The 15,897-nt window shown below is 41.9% G+C and overlaps 2 protein-coding genes across 2 annotated transcripts; one reads left to right on the top strand and one right to left on the bottom strand.

The window, feature by feature from the left end:
• Positions 1-254: 254 nt before the first annotated feature.
• Positions 255-10,446, bottom strand: chrne (cholinergic receptor, nicotinic, epsilon). Its single transcript, XM_019864386.1, has 13 exons — positions 10,372-10,446; positions 6,684-6,782; positions 4,231-4,364; positions 3,992-4,036; positions 3,775-3,884; positions 3,514-3,669; positions 3,331-3,431; positions 3,017-3,217; positions 2,116-2,230; positions 1,875-1,989; positions 1,442-1,649; positions 1,206-1,336; positions 255-1,106 (listed from the first exon to the last, which is right to left on the bottom strand). The coding sequence occupies exons 2-13, from the start codon at positions 6,751-6,753 to the stop codon at positions 939-941; spliced, it is 1,554 nt and encodes a 517-aa protein (XP_019719945.1). The 5' UTR covers positions 6,754-6,782; positions 10,372-10,446; the 3' UTR covers positions 255-938.
• A 418-nt stretch (positions 10,447-10,864) lies between these two features.
• gltpd2b (glycolipid transfer protein domain containing 2b) lies at positions 10,865-15,302 on the top strand. The gene is made up of 4 exons (XM_019864387.1): positions 10,865-10,984; positions 12,101-12,159; positions 12,286-12,464; positions 12,578-15,302. Exons 1-4 carry the CDS (start codon positions 10,915-10,917, stop codon positions 13,185-13,187), a joined length of 918 nt encoding a protein of 305 aa, XP_019719946.1. The 5' UTR covers positions 10,865-10,914; the 3' UTR covers positions 13,188-15,302.
• The last annotated feature ends 595 nt before the right edge of the window (positions 15,303-15,897 follow it).

The raw sequence follows: 15,897 nt of genomic DNA, 5'->3' as shown, positions 1-15,897 counted from the left end.
CAAGCATCAAATTCAAAATAAGTGAATAAATACAGTATAATATAATGTATATACTGTATATATTTTTTAAAGGATCCGGTTGAAAATTTCATATGTGAAGTCTTCAATTGAAGATAGGTTGAAAAGTATTTTCAAATCATTGTATTCTGTTTTTATTTGCGTTTCATTAGAAGAGAGTTTTGTTCTGACGAAACCCTTCAAGATAAAATGTATTTTCCGGTTGAGAAACAGGCGATACAAGGGTCCTCAGCAAGTCATAATGCATGTATTCAATTATTTATTTAGAAAACATAGCACAATGACATCAACGCATTAGCTCCCCAGAGTAAATCTTCCTCCTACAAGGTATCCTGATAAATAAGTTATCATAAGAACAATAAGGCTTTGATGAACTGGCTGGCTCAAGGTCCACACCCACGTTCTTCAAATAAGACATAGTACTGCAAAGAAAAACTCAGTCTTTTTTTTTTTTTTGGTGGTAACGCGTTGAGTCAATAAAGGCCCACACAAACAGGGCAACATTATGATACAGTCTACAAAAAAAACCAAAACTATGAACCCCTCCCCTCACTAAACTTTACCATGTACCACCTCATACAACATTAAGAATGTATTGCTTTAATTCATACCGCAAACACAGTATACGTATAAAACTTGCATGATTTGTATGATGATGACAATGATTTAAATGTTTTAATGAGCCCTGACCTATCAATATGTCTAAATAACTCCCATTGAGATGAAGATCAAGGTCGCAAGTCTGCCTGGAATCTCAGGGGCTGTGCTGTGATGTGATGTTGCATCTTTGATGTTGTGCACAGTAAATTGAAGCCATGTGCACATCACTATGATCATCCTCTCACAACGGCAAGCATTTTTTGAGCTTTTGGGAAGTCTCAGGCTCGGGAGATTCAAATTGTTCTTTTTTTAATTTTATTTTACTTTGGGGCATATTTGTTGTTCTCTCCAGGAAATGGCCATTCGGGCGCCCTGTTGAAATGTCCCGTTAGGAAGATCCCCACTGTGCCGATGATGAAAAGAAGAATGGCGGCCCAGAAACACACCTTGTCGATCATCTTCCCAATCAGTACCCAGCTTTCAATTTCCTAAATTTGGAATCAAAATATGATTAATTTAAAGTAAAAGACAAAACATGACAGAGAGAAATACACTCGTGCTCTGATCATGTGAAAAATAACACTTACAGAGCCTATGTTATTTTGTTGTCTTGTGCTCTCTGCAATGAAATTGCAGGCATCCACACATTGCTTGATCTCGGGTGCAGCTTGAGCTAAACTCTTGTACAGGTTGGCTGTCGTGTTGGCGTCAATGCCATCTCCTCGAGGGAAGCAGACATCAAGATTTTAGACAAATATTTCACGATCAACTTCCATGCGTAACAGATGCTCAGATGATTGGTTGGAATCTGTGGATTTCTCACCGTTCGCTTGCATCAGCCCGTGCTTCTCTTTTTGCTTGTCAAACATCATCTCACTGCGAGGCTGTTTGAGCACATACTCCTCTGCTCTCTGCATGAGGCCGAAGGAGTCTCGTCTTCGATCTCTCATGCCATCTACCTCTGATGTCACCTCGTTGTCATCCAGCAGAGACGGCATACCAAGGAAGCGGGGCACCGTCTCCAAAAACATCTGAAAGCGGGGAAAGGTGTGTAAAAGTTGACAGTATTCAGGCGACATCTAGAGAATTGTGTCATAAGCAGTGGTGGGACATGACAAAGTACAAATACTTTGTTACTGTACCTGTACCTGATTTGTCAGGTATCGGTACTGCGCTTGAATATTTAGTTTTCGGATGACCTTTTTTTTTTTTTTAAATGTATTTCAACCTCCATTTAGGTGGATGGACGCCCTTACATGCTTAATTTGATGAGACATGGTGTGAGTGCTGGGGCTGCGCAGGGAGAAGTTTAACACCACAATTTGGTTGGTAGCGATGAGTGTGGTGACGCACATAACAAAGATGATGTACCTAAGGAGGACATCATAGAAGGACACCGAAAATGTGCATTAACACATAAGCAGAAGAAACGTTGGGTAGGATCACAGTTAAAATAGCACTTGAGGCCTGGTGACTGACAACCTCAAACAGACTTACTTGCCAATGAGGGGGACAGAAAGTGATGTCTCTGGGACCTTTTGAGCAATAAGAAAGAGAAAAACAGTCTGGGCGAGCAAGACCGAGATGGAGACCGTGAGCTTTTGTCCTCCAGCTGTGCAGGAGAAATGCAACATCATGACGTATGAAACAAAACACAAACATTTTAGAAGTACAATCCCCGAAAGGTGGTACAAGATTTAGGAGCGTAAACAATCATCCTTTTCAGTTAAAGAACTTCCTTGTCAGAAATGATATTTTATATTCATATCATTCTGGCTTCACGGTAGCTCCATGAAAGTGTTAAACAATATCTCAGACTTTTGGGATAAATTACAGTGCTGTACTGCACTATTTATTTATCTCTTCAAGGCTTCTGATACAGATTCTCTCATGTTTTGTTTTGTCTGGACGTACTGTTGGTTGGTTTGTGACCAACCTGTCTGAGAAGATCTAAATGTATTTAGTTCAATGGCCTATAGTGTCAATATTTGTTCTGGAGTTCCTCAGGGGTCCATCTTAGGCTCACTATATTCTCTCTACATTGTAATCATTTAGGTTATAGTGTGGACGGAGCAAATGTTTTTGTTTTATGCAGAACCATCTTTCACAACTGGTGACCTTTTGTACATGAATGCCCCCGCTCATTGTCTATATGGTAGACCCTGCATTTCACACTTTGTTTTATCACAACTTGTAAAACCTTAACATCACTGCATTTATTATATTTAGTTTTATATACAAGGTTGGCTATCTCTCACTTGCCATCCAGAAGCCAAATCACTGGCAGCTTTTCACCTACAAGGCTATTTATTCTCTGTATGCTCCCGGCTTACAGTACATGTGCTTTCTGACTCTCTGATTGTACAAAAAAATTTAAATAAGTGACGGCCTAGCTTACCTTGTGCAGGTAGGAAGTATGCTAGAACGACCAGTGACGAGATGAGCGAGCAAGGCAGGATGATGTTGATCACGTAAAAAAGGGGCTTTCTCTGGATGACCAGATTGAAACTGATCTCCTGATATTCCAAATCATCAGGGGAGTATCTTTGGTCGATCATCTTCCTGGCTGGACGATGGACAATGGCCCACTCGCCATTCTCTAAGAAGTAAAAAAACAAAATAGGAAGCAAACATCGAACAAGGCGCATGTTTGTTTGATTTGGATAAATTGAAAACAGTGTCTGTGAATCCTCCAGAATGCAAGGCCTTTACCAGTGAAAGCCTCAGGGTCAATGTCCACCCATTCAATTCTTTCGCCTGTTTCTCCGACAGCTAAAATTAGGTCCACTTCATTGGCACTGTATGTCTGTGATCTGATGAGAAGAAATAAATTCCGACATAGATCATTTGCTGTACAAGCACTGGATGTGTTTATTCTTATGAAGCGTGTCTTACCTAAACGCTAGTGTACAATTTTGATAATCGAAAGGGAAGTAGGTGATCTCTATGGCACACGTGCTGCGATAGATAGCGGGAGGAAGCCAATATATCGATCCGTCGCTTGAAATCAATACGTTGGCGTAGTAAGCCACATCAAACTTGCCGTCGATGCTGCAGAGATGGAGGGCGAGTAACAGAAGCAGGGCTTAAAGGGCCGAAAATTCTGTCGTGATGAAGTTGCAGGCGGGAGGGAGACATTGGGCGGTTTACCCTTACTTGTTTTCAAGGACAATATCAGGGAGCCACACAGTTTTGCTGGGGATGCGGATGGTATCAATGCCAGGGTATTCGGATGCATTCCAGGCAAGACGATAATCAACCCATTGCTATGGAGGACATTAGAGATCATGTGACATTTACTATGAGTTCCGGCGGAGTGGTGAATAGCATGGCCCGGGAATGTTAAACATAGCTCTGAAAATATTCAACTCACTATTTCAATCCAGACATTGGTTGTAAGAGTCTCTTCCTTTTCATTCTGTAGAACAAAGTCAAAAAATATTTTCAGGATAATTCACTGTATGCATGGCTAATCCCTCAGTCTGACAAAGACTTTACATGTGTTACCAAGTCTGATTTTATCACACAGTGTGTATTTTCCACGAGACGCTATCCATCTTATTTTTAATGTGCAGCGGAGCTTTGTTGCAACAGGGAGCGGAGCGCTCTCACCAGGGAGATCAGGTTGGTGAGGGTCAGCTTGATTTGAACTTCCACTTTGTCCTCAGGATGAATGACAGGACGAATGTTCTTGTTATATCCTTTGAGCATCTTTCCAATCAGTTGCGTCTCTTCATTACCCCGAACTGCAAAGAGGAAAACAGACAAGGGTGACGATGAGTTGATATCAAAGAAAATGTTGTTTCTCAATGACTAGATGAGTTGGCTGTCTCCCATAATCCTCCAGCCACTAAGAATGTGGCAGTTATTGATGTTAAACTACAATGTCAAAGCAGAAAAGTGCACAGGTCCAAAAAAACCCCAAACATTTTGCATTCTGCTATCACAATTCATATATATTCCTCCACGATTAAACTGTGGAATAAATCCTTATCTCTTAGCATTCATAAAACAACTGAAGAAGATAGCGACACAGCTAGAGAAGAATGGAAGTTGTGGGACTTTGACACAAGCCCGCAAGCAGCAAGACGTTGAAATGAAAGCTCCACATTTTGTTTGAACTTACTAAAAAAAAAAAAACCTAACAAATAAACAAAAACGTCTCTATTTGTCTCCAACTGTATTTTGGATTGTTTTTGATGCGTGCCCTGCTGGCTCACATTAAGGTCACAACAAACTTTTTTGACAATGTATGATAATTTTTTGTTTTTTGGGGGGTGGGGGTCACTTTGGAAATTTGCACAGCCAGTTCTTGCCAGGTGGAATCTGTGGAACACAAACGTCTAATTGTATGTCAAATAAATTAACGATGTCAAACAAAGGGAGAAACACGTCAGTGACTCCAAAGCAGCACTCGGGTCTACGACTTAATTTCTCCATCTAAATTTCATGCACTTCCATGCATTTTTACAAGTTTATTTCCATCAAGCATAATCCAATTGATCTTCCCTGACAGACATGGCACAAGTACAAAGTAGACACATAGTCAAAGCTGAGCAGCAAAAAGCTTGTGGTTAGCACATCTGCCTTGTAATCGAGAGGTTCTGGGTTTAAGTTTGTCATGGCAGGAGTTGATATTGTCTTTAAGTAATATTTTTTGTCTTTTCAATACCTTCTCGAGTCATTGAGTGACCCTGCTGCATGCAGTAGTTCTTTGTTTTTGTTTTTTTACACTTTTAGCTGTGACATTCTTGTGCTTGAACACATGAGGGCGCGTGCTTTTCATTTTTCTGTGAAAATAAGCGTTTCCATTAAAAAAAAAAAAAAAGAAATTCCAATTTTGACATTTACAGGCTCCAAAATGTTGATGTTGTGTAAACAAGCAGCCAAAACGGTACAGCTTAATGCCTTGTCAGTTAACAGTGTAATGAAACTAAGCCCATCAGCACTGCCCGGCCATTCATTTCAACCATGAAACTATCCAGCATCTTTCACGTTCACAAAAAAGCACTTCCACACAAAAATACAAGTTTCACAACACACCGAAGGAGAGAAAGGCAGAGGTTATTTCCGACCCCGTGCCTCTTCTATCACAGCTGTCACTATGCTGAGCTCAGATTACACGACAGACGACACTCAAAACAGGACCTCATGTCAACCTAAGGTGAGCGATGTCACCGTCACAACACAAAAAATGTGGATCCCATTTTATATGCCTTCTGTTAGTAGCAATGGTGGCTGACTGGTTAGCACGTCATCCATGCATTTTTCAGCAATGGCGGGTTCAAATCTTTGACTTTCAGGTCAAACTAAAAATGTTTATTTGCAGTCAGTAATGACACGGATGACACTTAATAATTTTCATTTCAATCAACCACTTGAAGTAATTGGTTTGCTTCACCTTAATAAATTTGTTTCGATAAAGTTACAAATTTCAGGTTGCACTTAACAAATTAGTTCTGTCAGTCAACGATAATGTATAGGGTCTGATGGAATTACTTCAATTTGATTAAGTTCATCCCATGTTTCTTTTTTTTTTCTTTCCAGACCACAAAGAGCCATCCTTAATAATTTATTTGTCCACAAATACATCAAACTATCATTCTTGGGTCCATTCAGTCAAAGACAATCTTGCAGGGTCTTGCCAGCAGATGCATGAAATTCCTCAATTAATGTAGTTTGCTTCCATCAGTACCGCCTGGCCAATAGCAGTGGTTGGCTAGAAATTTTACTTTCATGCCGTCAGTCAGGGAGCAATTCCAACTCAACGCCCATTCACAATTCCTGTGACTGGAAACCAATCCAACGAGCTGTCTGTCCTTTCTCCTTAGATCAGCGGTTTCGAGAATGGATTGATGGATCAGCACCCCATGTACAGTGCAGTCACGTTGACTTGCCAATCTACTCTCATGTGTGCATCTGTGTGACAGCCAATGTGCTGAGATATATCATTGTTCTTCCTTCTGAAACCTGATCTGCTGACTGCATGTCACAGACAGAAAATGAATCAACAATAAATAAGTGTCCCGGAAAGCCTGTCACAATATGCCAAACGTGATGCTTACCTTGCACAACAAATGTCCCCAGAAGAATCCCAATCCCTAAAATTTGTTTCAAACTGCATGCTGCCATCATGCTGTAGGACCTCCTCTCTGTAGTGAGCTCTATTGGAGCATAAAGTGAGAGGAAGAGTAAATACGGGGAGGAAGATCCCTAAATCCCCCGCACCAAACCCCTCGAGTGAGCCCACCCCGGCTGTCGCTATCTTTGGACTCAGATTACGCAGCAGCTGTGCACTAAACCAGGATGTCAAGTCACAGTCCAGTGTCCCACAATAATAATCATTATGGTCATTAGAGAGCAAGTATATGGAGTGACGCCACCAGACTCTCTCTCAAAATGTATTAAAAATAAAGAGTCATAAAAGCCTGCCTTATTATAGATAATACTACTCATTTTAGATGGTCCCTAACAATTGAACAACTATTTTATGGTGTAATTTGCAGTGGGCTTCTTAAACTACATTGCTTCACATTAAAGGGGAGGTCAACCCAAAAATGTTGGTTGCGCCTCCACGAGTCTAAACACGGGATTCTGATCAAGATTGAATTTGTGAAATATCAGTTAAGCAGTAAATTCCACCATCTCAGGGGGCGGCCATTTTGCCACTTGCTGATGACTGAAAATCACAACACAGTTGCTCGGTTCTCAGCTGACAACCAATCATGGCTCAGCTTCAGGAAACTGGTGAGCTGTGATTGGTTGTTACTTGAGCCCAAAGCAACTGTGATGTCATTTTTAGTCGACAGAAAGTAGAGTGGCAAAATGGCCGCCCCCTGAAATGGCTCAAAACAGTAATGGTGCACAGAACAATATTATGATGAAGAATTTTGGGTGGTTGACTTCCATTTTAAGGGGTGTTTCCTACTGGTAACTTTGTTTAGCTATGTAAGATAGCCAAAATGCAAGAAACATCTGAGTATAAGGCAGAGCAGCTCTGGGATAAATTTGGTTCTTGGTTATGTGAAGAAAATTGACAAATAAATGCAATGTTGAATGATACTCCACACCCTTCTATATAGGCCTGTATGTCAGAGCATGTCATGACTCTGTGAGTGAGAGCAATTTTTACGAGGGTCAGTTTGGGGTCTCAAGCCAACGCCTTGTTGAGAGCAAGGATTGGAATTAGTCAGTGTCTCAGACAGAAAGGGTGTGACATACATGCAGCTGTGTGTTGCAGGAATGTGAACAGGTGACAGGGTTGTAAAGGCCTGCTCGGCTCCCTGCTATGTATCCAGTGTATTAATATACACACAAGAACCTCACTACTTTGCTAGAAAGGCTCCAGGAGTGAGACAGTGTCGACAGACCAAAAAAGTGGAGGGACCAGAAGCCTGGAGGTAAACGATACCGATAAAAAACGGAGCTGTAGCGCTTCATCACGATACATTTATCGACTTTTCACATTACAATTCAACGGAAGTAACACAAGTAGAACTTCAAAACTCCAAGACTTTGCACATTCAAGTCCAGGTGCTACACTTGCTCTTATAATTAGTGCTGTGAGTAATATAAGTCGTGTCACTCTGCTGTGACAAGGGCAAGAGACTGATTTTTGGAATGCGCCATGTGAGTTGCACAGTATGTGATGTACTTCTAAATATACAGTAAGTGCAACAGTGATGAGCTTCCTTAGAGTAATCGGAGCTGGCACAAGGCAGATTACATGTCTCACACTAACCAAGAGAGAAGAAAGGTTGCATCTGTCCAAGAGCAGAACTGCAACTAAACAATCTGCATTCAGAGGGACAAGTCGGGCATGATGCACGGTGCAAACTTGTGTTCTTGAGGCTGCTGATCTAATCTCGGCAAAGTGGAGTACATCTGGTGTGTAGACAAGAGCCAAATGACAACAATGTGACATATCGCAGCGAGTTTGTGAAGAAATGATGTGACAATAATAAAAAGCAAGTCAACGCTCAAAAAATATGGCATAAGCATATCACTTGGAGAGTTTGTGATTAGTATTTTGTCAAATTTTCTGGCTTCTGACATGGTATGAAAGTGGCTTATGTTAAACAGCTTAGTCTGCTCTTGATATTAGTCCTTTTCACACTCCCCTCCCAGCAAATCGTCAATATTCCACATTCCACAGGATCTTGGTAACTTTTGACACACTTAACAGCAAAAAAAAAAAAAAAAAAAAAAAACCCAAAAAAAAAAAAAAAAAAAAAAAACCCAAAAAAAAAAAAAAAAAAAAAAAACAAACAAACCCTAAACTAAAACAGAGCACTGACAAAAACGAACAAAAAGCAGGAAACCTACTCTAACTAACTGAAATTAAAAAAATCAAAAGTCAAAACGAAAATTTAAAAAAAACAACCATCATGAAAAATCCGACCCCTTTTATAACGCCGCTTAACACATTTGAAACTCTCATGCCACTTCCTTGTGTCATTTCCAGCCTCAAGCGCATCAAGCAGAGATGGAAAGAACAAGCAAGCATCTAATCTCTACCTAAGCTCCAACATCAGTCACCTTTGACCTCACCGATGTTACTTCAGATGAATAGACATCAATTCCCACAGACACACCCGAACATCATGTACCAAGCTTTCCCAGAAGAGTGGAAGATCTGCACAAGGTGGGGGCGAGACCGACCACATTCAAATTCACATTGTTACTATCTGGTTACCCATAGTCAATAATTATACAGAAACCCAATCTTAACCGTTCAACAAGTGACTTCTGCTGCCGTGTGGTTAAATGTTTTGAAACTCGAGATGTTTTCCTCACTCGAGTAAAGCTGTGCCGCCACGGGGTGGGGTGAAACCAAGTTGGGGATATGGAGTGTCAGACACTGATGAAATGCCCCTTTCCCGCTCTACCGAACCTCCATACATAAACATATCCGCTCAGTATGATGCTTTTGGACCCCATGTTCTAGCCCAGCGGTGTCCCGCATGGCACAAAGGCCGACTTTTTCCTAGCCTCGAGATCACGTCGATTTATTGCTTATCCAGAAAGTAAATCACAGCAGTTGCTTAGCCGAGTCGACTCGGCTCTTCTTAGTGGGTCACATGTTTCCCACTGGGGATTCGGTCTCCCCTCGTCTATTACTGCCTGTTTCGGATGGGGTCGTCGTCCATTGGTTGCGTGGAATAAAAGCCCCTCCCAGTCATATAATGAACGCTTTCACTTCTTTCCATCTCTTCAACTGAGAAATACCATTCTAAAGCCCCTCTTTAGGAACGTGCATGTGGTTCTGCTTGACTGTGCCAAGTTCAATGCCCTGTTCACATTCGCCCAGTCAAGGGTGGAGTTCAAAGCTGGTGATAAAGAGAATTTCCCGGGGAGAGGTGAGAGCTGTAGGAAGCCCTCCATATCCAACATTCAAAGATGTTTAAAATTTGACGGTGGCTGTTGGAAGTGCTATCAACACCAAACGCACTGCTTGGACAATTTCATTGACACATGTGGACCTTAGTTCAAACAATACAGAGAAGTACGCGGGTTTCTTTAAATTAAAGAAATAGGCAAAAGTTGGGAGGCTTTGCTTCATGTTTTCCACCATGTGATGTATGTTGGAGGCTGTAATGCTGACAATGGTCTGTGTGTGAATGAGTGAGGGGAGGGGAAGGGGGGAGAAAAAGCAAGAGGGAGAGACAGAATAGGAAGGGGGGGTGTTGGTGGGAGGAGAGAGAGTTAGCGTTTACTCAAGCTGGCCAAGAAATATAAGGCGTATGTACATACTGTAGGGAGAAGCATGTGGAGGGAGGAGAAGTCGAAGAAGAAGAAGAAGAAGAAGAAGAAGGGGGGTTACTGGCGGACACGCTGCGTTGTCTCTGCTTTATCAGCCAACCACTGATGATCTCGGAGTGATCTCTGGACCCTTTCACGTTGAGCAACAGCGGCTTGAAGGGATCATTGAGACACAAAGGCAGGCAAGGGGAAGACATGTGAATGAAGAAAAAAAAAAAAAGCATCTGCAGGCGTGACTCGTGACAGCGCGGAGGGGCGGACGGCAAAATCAGCGGCGGCACTTGTTCACTTTTAGATGGGAGCGCTCGGAGAGGCACAGCGGTGGAAACAACTTGTGATTTAAGGCTTTGGGGAGGAGTATGAAAGGTTCCAGGGCAAAGGGTGGGGTGGTGGGCTTCAGAAGCAAAGGGGTCTGGCCAAGAAAGTAATTGTGGTAACAGGCAGTGTAAGGGGACAAGGACTCATGTGAGACACAGAGGAATTAGACGGGAAAAGATACAGAGCGAGAAAGCAGCAAAGAAAGTGGACTTCAACATGGGTGTGAAGAGCAAGGCTGCCTTGGCTATCTTAGTCCTGGTGCTCTTCCTCGGCACTCTCTGGCTCCGTGAGTAATTTTTCTCAATCTCTCTCTTACGTATGGAATGTACAATAAATCTACACAACCTCTCCCTTGTTGGCGGGGAGACACCAGAGGTTTCCTCATCCAGTATGGTCTAAATCAGTCAGTCGGCTGTCACATGTTTGAGTGGCTGTGAAAAGCGAGCACCGCTCACGCACATGCTCACCCGATACCAAATCGAATTGAAAAGAAGGAGTCGCTTGATGCGGCATGCCACAGAGATGAATGGTTTATGTTGTCAAGCAGCCACTGAATGATATCTTTATGGGGCAAGGAATATATTTGGGAACTTCAGTCAAAACAGACACCAGAAGATTCACTTAAAGCCGGGAAAAAAAGCCAATTTATGAAGCAAGACAATTGTCATAAAATTATACAGAGTTTTCACAATGACCAAATTGTGACATTGTAAAATGTGATTATATTATTATATATACAGTATATGATGTTGATCTTGGAAAGAAAATACAAATCACATTTTCTGTAAAGAAGCGAATCTAAGTCTAGTAAATAATAGCATCTTGTCACCTTCCATAAAATAACAGCATAAGTCATTTTTTCAGAAAACAAAACAAACAAAAAAATACTGATTACATGACATAATTAAATTGTAATTTAATTACAACTGGAATTAAACAATTTTAAATCCATGGGTGGAATTGAATGACAGCATCCTGAGGAAAATATTTGTTTTTGTCAAAATATGACTTGAGGCAATATTTTAACAATTCAACGTATGGATTTTGGGGGTGGTAGAAGGTTTATTTAGGTTCTGCCATCTCATGGAAGTACATTTAATTGTTCTGCTTTACAATCATTGTCGGCATAGGCAGCTCAAGTTGGATATAATTATATTACATACACGTTACATTTAAAACAAATGAAGTGAAATTGGATATTTTCAAATGGCACACTATAGGGTGCCGTGTTTTTCGCATTTCTGGAAAGAATTATGCAATCATACAATTGACATAACTAAGTGTAAACTACGATTGCAGTGTTTTCTTTTTTTTAAACAGAAGAAAATTTGGCTGCTTTCCTGTCCAAAACAAAAATGTACGTTTTTTTTTTTTTTGTTTTTTTTTACTGTCACTAATGCAGATGGAGGTTTGGATTACCACTGGGATGCTTGTCTAAAAGGTTACAAACAAGTGAACGAGGTACGTTGACATAATTAACCCATTCAAGTTCATTAATAAGGATTCCGGTTGATTTGAATGAATTGAACTGGCTTTCTTTGTCTTGCCCGTACGCACCTCCCATCCCAACCGCACCCGCCACATTAGCCACACCTGCTGTCCAACAGCAGTACCTCCGAAGTGTCCGAAGACCCCCAAGTCCTGAAGGATTGCCCCGGACAGATCTTCCAGGTGTCACTGCTACTCACCCATCTGCTGGCGTCGCCGGCTTTCACATCTGACGTACTGCTGCAGCCTTATCTGTCCAGCTGGGATGAGCTTGTGAAGTAAGAACATGAGATAAACGATGTTACTACGCTGTTGTGAAACAATGATTTCATTTAGGATTGTGTACGGTCAGGATGGTGGTGATGATTTATGATTATTGCGTGTCCTCCAGGTTTATGGAGGCTTTAGGCCCCATGGTTGGCCTTATATCGAAAGAGATTGAAACCAAAACCTCAATTATCCGGGAATTGGCCCTTCGAGCCGAGGCGAGCCCCGAAGCAGAGGTGTATCCAGATCCTGAAAACACAGGGAGCCCGGAGGCTGGAGTGAAGAACTTAGACCCCTCAGAGCATTCCGGCGCTTACCACTCCGTGCGTTCCATGATCTGGGTGGAGTTGAAACAAGGCTTAGTGGACTTCAACCACCAGACGGACTCCGGATGTCGGACTCTTCTGCGACTGCACCGAGCCCTGCTTTGGCTCAAGCTCTTTCTCGACAAGCTGGCCGAGATCCCCGTGGCGGGCCGGCTCAGGAGCCCATCGGAGCTGTGCCGCGAGGCCTACAAGACCACCCTGGCCAAGCACCACTCCTGGTTTGTGCGCAGGGCTGCCGAGCTGGCCTTCATCGCCATGCCCGAGAGGGAATTTTTCTTCAGGCTGTTGTGTGTGCAGAACCAGGAGGAGCTGAGCACAGTCCTGGGACGGGTGGTTCGGGCCCTTGGAGTTGTCTATGACAGGACGCAGAAAGCTCTGGAGGAAAACGGCATGCTGGATTTGCCATAAAAGAAAACATTGCCGATCAGACAGGATCATTTCTTGTTACCGCATTGACCACTGTGGAATCTCGGGCATCGAAAGTGGTGAAAATGTGAATGAACTTATAGTATTACAACTCAAATTGCCATCCATATTTTCCTTCCAAACACAGGGCAGTCAATTAGTTTTTTGGTACTAGATCTGTAAATTCACCAAAGAGAATGTTTCCATGGAGGATTTTTAAAGGTCAAAGTCAAGTCAAAAATCATCTTGATATGTTCTATTAGCCCCCACGAGTCTAAACATAATATTCTCATTTAGATTGCATTTGTAGTAACTGAACGTGTAAAAAGCCATATGAGTATGAATAGTCACAAATAACAATTCACTTCCATAATCTCAAAATCACTCTTGATGGGTGAAGTAAGATGTCGCTTATGACAGAGGCCACCCCTTGATTTTCGCCAACATTTGTCAGAAAATTTGACAAATCCACCCGACGGCCCGAGTGAACAACTAACACGGCTCATCTGTTTTTTGGGGTTTGGTCACGTGACATTCACACGCTGAGCCTTTGGCCGCTGTCGTATGTCATTTTCAGTCGACAGCAAGTTGCAAAATTGCTGCTCCCTGAGATGCATAGAAAGGGGTGGATTTTATGCTTGATTTATAGTCCACAAATACAATTTTAATCCGAACAGGGGGTTTAGACTAGTGGGGATGCACAGTAGAATATATTATGGTAAAGAAAAAAAGTGGACTTGACGACGGCAGCTAATGATGCAGTTGACCTTCGGGCTTGTCAAGAGAAGCTGATGGAAGTGCCTTAATATTGCATTCATTCTAATGGCCAGCAGGGGGCTACACCGCAGGTAGCAAACTTCCCTCAACACAGTATTTTCCATCCTCTATTGAGCCAAGGTGCCCATTTTACATTCGACAAAGAAACGAAAACATTAGAAAAGTGTCAAATTTGAAAATATAATTTGAACACAAAGCTGATCAAATAAAATAATGGCTTCTCCCTCATGTTTGAATGGCAACAGGGGCTCACGCGGGTTGATTGTACCTTCTCCCATCTAATGGCGGCGCTTTTAAGAATATCTGCCGATCACAATACGTTGCTGGCATAGATAGTTGAACAAACATTTAGCTGTAAGTAATGAACAATAATTTTTGGAAAATTCATTGGATCAGTTCCCACTGCACCCCGACCCAGGATGACCGCTCCTGCCACACTGGTTGACCTCTTTACTCTGCAAACATTTTACTAATGAGTTGAAGGTCCATGTTGATCGCTTGAAGTCCAGGATAATATATAACTTATTGATTAGGCAGGGGCTATAGTGACAGGACCAAATATGCATTTTCCTCATGCTATATTTATGGCAGCTGTGCATACTTCCATGTTAAGATAATTTTTTTTTCATAACCCTAACCTTGTCACCGCAGAAATGCACCTAAGAGAGCTTTAAATACAGAAAACGACATGCTTGTCACATTATTAGCCTTTAGCCAGTGTTCTGTATATTCCGCAGGCTCATTTGTAAAACAAATGACAAGGAAATGCGCAATTAGCAAAATAACATGAATTTGTATTAGGGGAAACTGCATCCCAAGGTTTTTTTTTTTGTTTGTTTTAAACTGCCTTGATTTTTCACCATAAATGTTTTTTCCCTGGAGAGTTAGCGCACTACCTCAAAATGTATCTTGGTCGCAATCAAGAGTCACCAAGTTTGGTTCTCAAGGGCCCACATTCAGCACGTTTTATACGTTTCTGCCTTCCAACACACCGGATTCAAATGATCATTTCTCATCAGGCTTCTTCAGAGGCTGCTGATGATTTGATCGACTGAATGACGTGTTGGAGGAGGGAAACATCGAAAGCATGCAGGATAGGGGCCTTCGAGGATCAGCATTGCTAACCTCTGGTCTAAATTAATAAATTAGCACTGGGACCTATTGCCTGTGATTGAAAGATACTGTATAGAGAGATATAAAAAAAATTATATGCTGGACAAATATGGTGCTTCACTATGATGCAATTGTGAAGTATTACGTGACAGTATTATACATTTTTAAACTGAAATGATTCCCAATAAAAATAAAGGTGCTTATTTGTCAACATATCCTCCTCAAATATTTGTGGTTACGGCTCTCTCTTTTTTTTGGAGGGGAGAGTGGGGGGGGAATAAAATTTGACAATAATACCTCAAATGTTGATTGGGTTCAAAATGATTGAGGAGCAAAGAACTTCTCGAACCCAAAACACTATACTGTTCTCCATAAGACTATTTTAAAGCCACAAATACCTCTAAAGCCAGGTAATCCGTCCTATCTGTGTTTTCCCTGCTGTGTGCTCTCTCTTTCTGAGAAGACGGTGACAGGGCAGACGAAGGTGATCAGAGGAGACCTGCAGCGAGACTTGGAGAGAAAGTACAGTGTATCTCCGGTGTGTTCTTGTCACGCAGGGGACGACGTTTAGATATACGACATGAGAATAAAAAAAAAAAGATTGATGGTGAGAGGGTTAATCAAAGGCCTTCGAACTTTGACCTGTACTTTGCTGCGTGTCACAGATCCCTCACTTACCTCATTTACAACACTTAATGACTCAAACTATGACATCATAACCACTAAAGGGTTATCAATAATCACTAACCCACGATGATCGGCGCACCGATATTGTGTGGTGGGAGGATTACCGTCAGTCAATGAGATTACATCAGATTACACC

Source organism: Hippocampus comes, unplaced genomic scaffold (genome assembly GCF_001891065.2).
Source record: "Hippocampus comes isolate QL1 unplaced genomic scaffold, H_comes_QL1_v1.1 scaffold57, whole genome shotgun sequence".
NCBI lineage: Eukaryota > Metazoa > Chordata > Actinopteri > Syngnathiformes > Syngnathidae > Hippocampus > Hippocampus comes.
The sequence above is the reverse complement of the archived record's forward strand: the minus strand, read 5'-3'. Positions and strand labels throughout refer to the sequence as shown.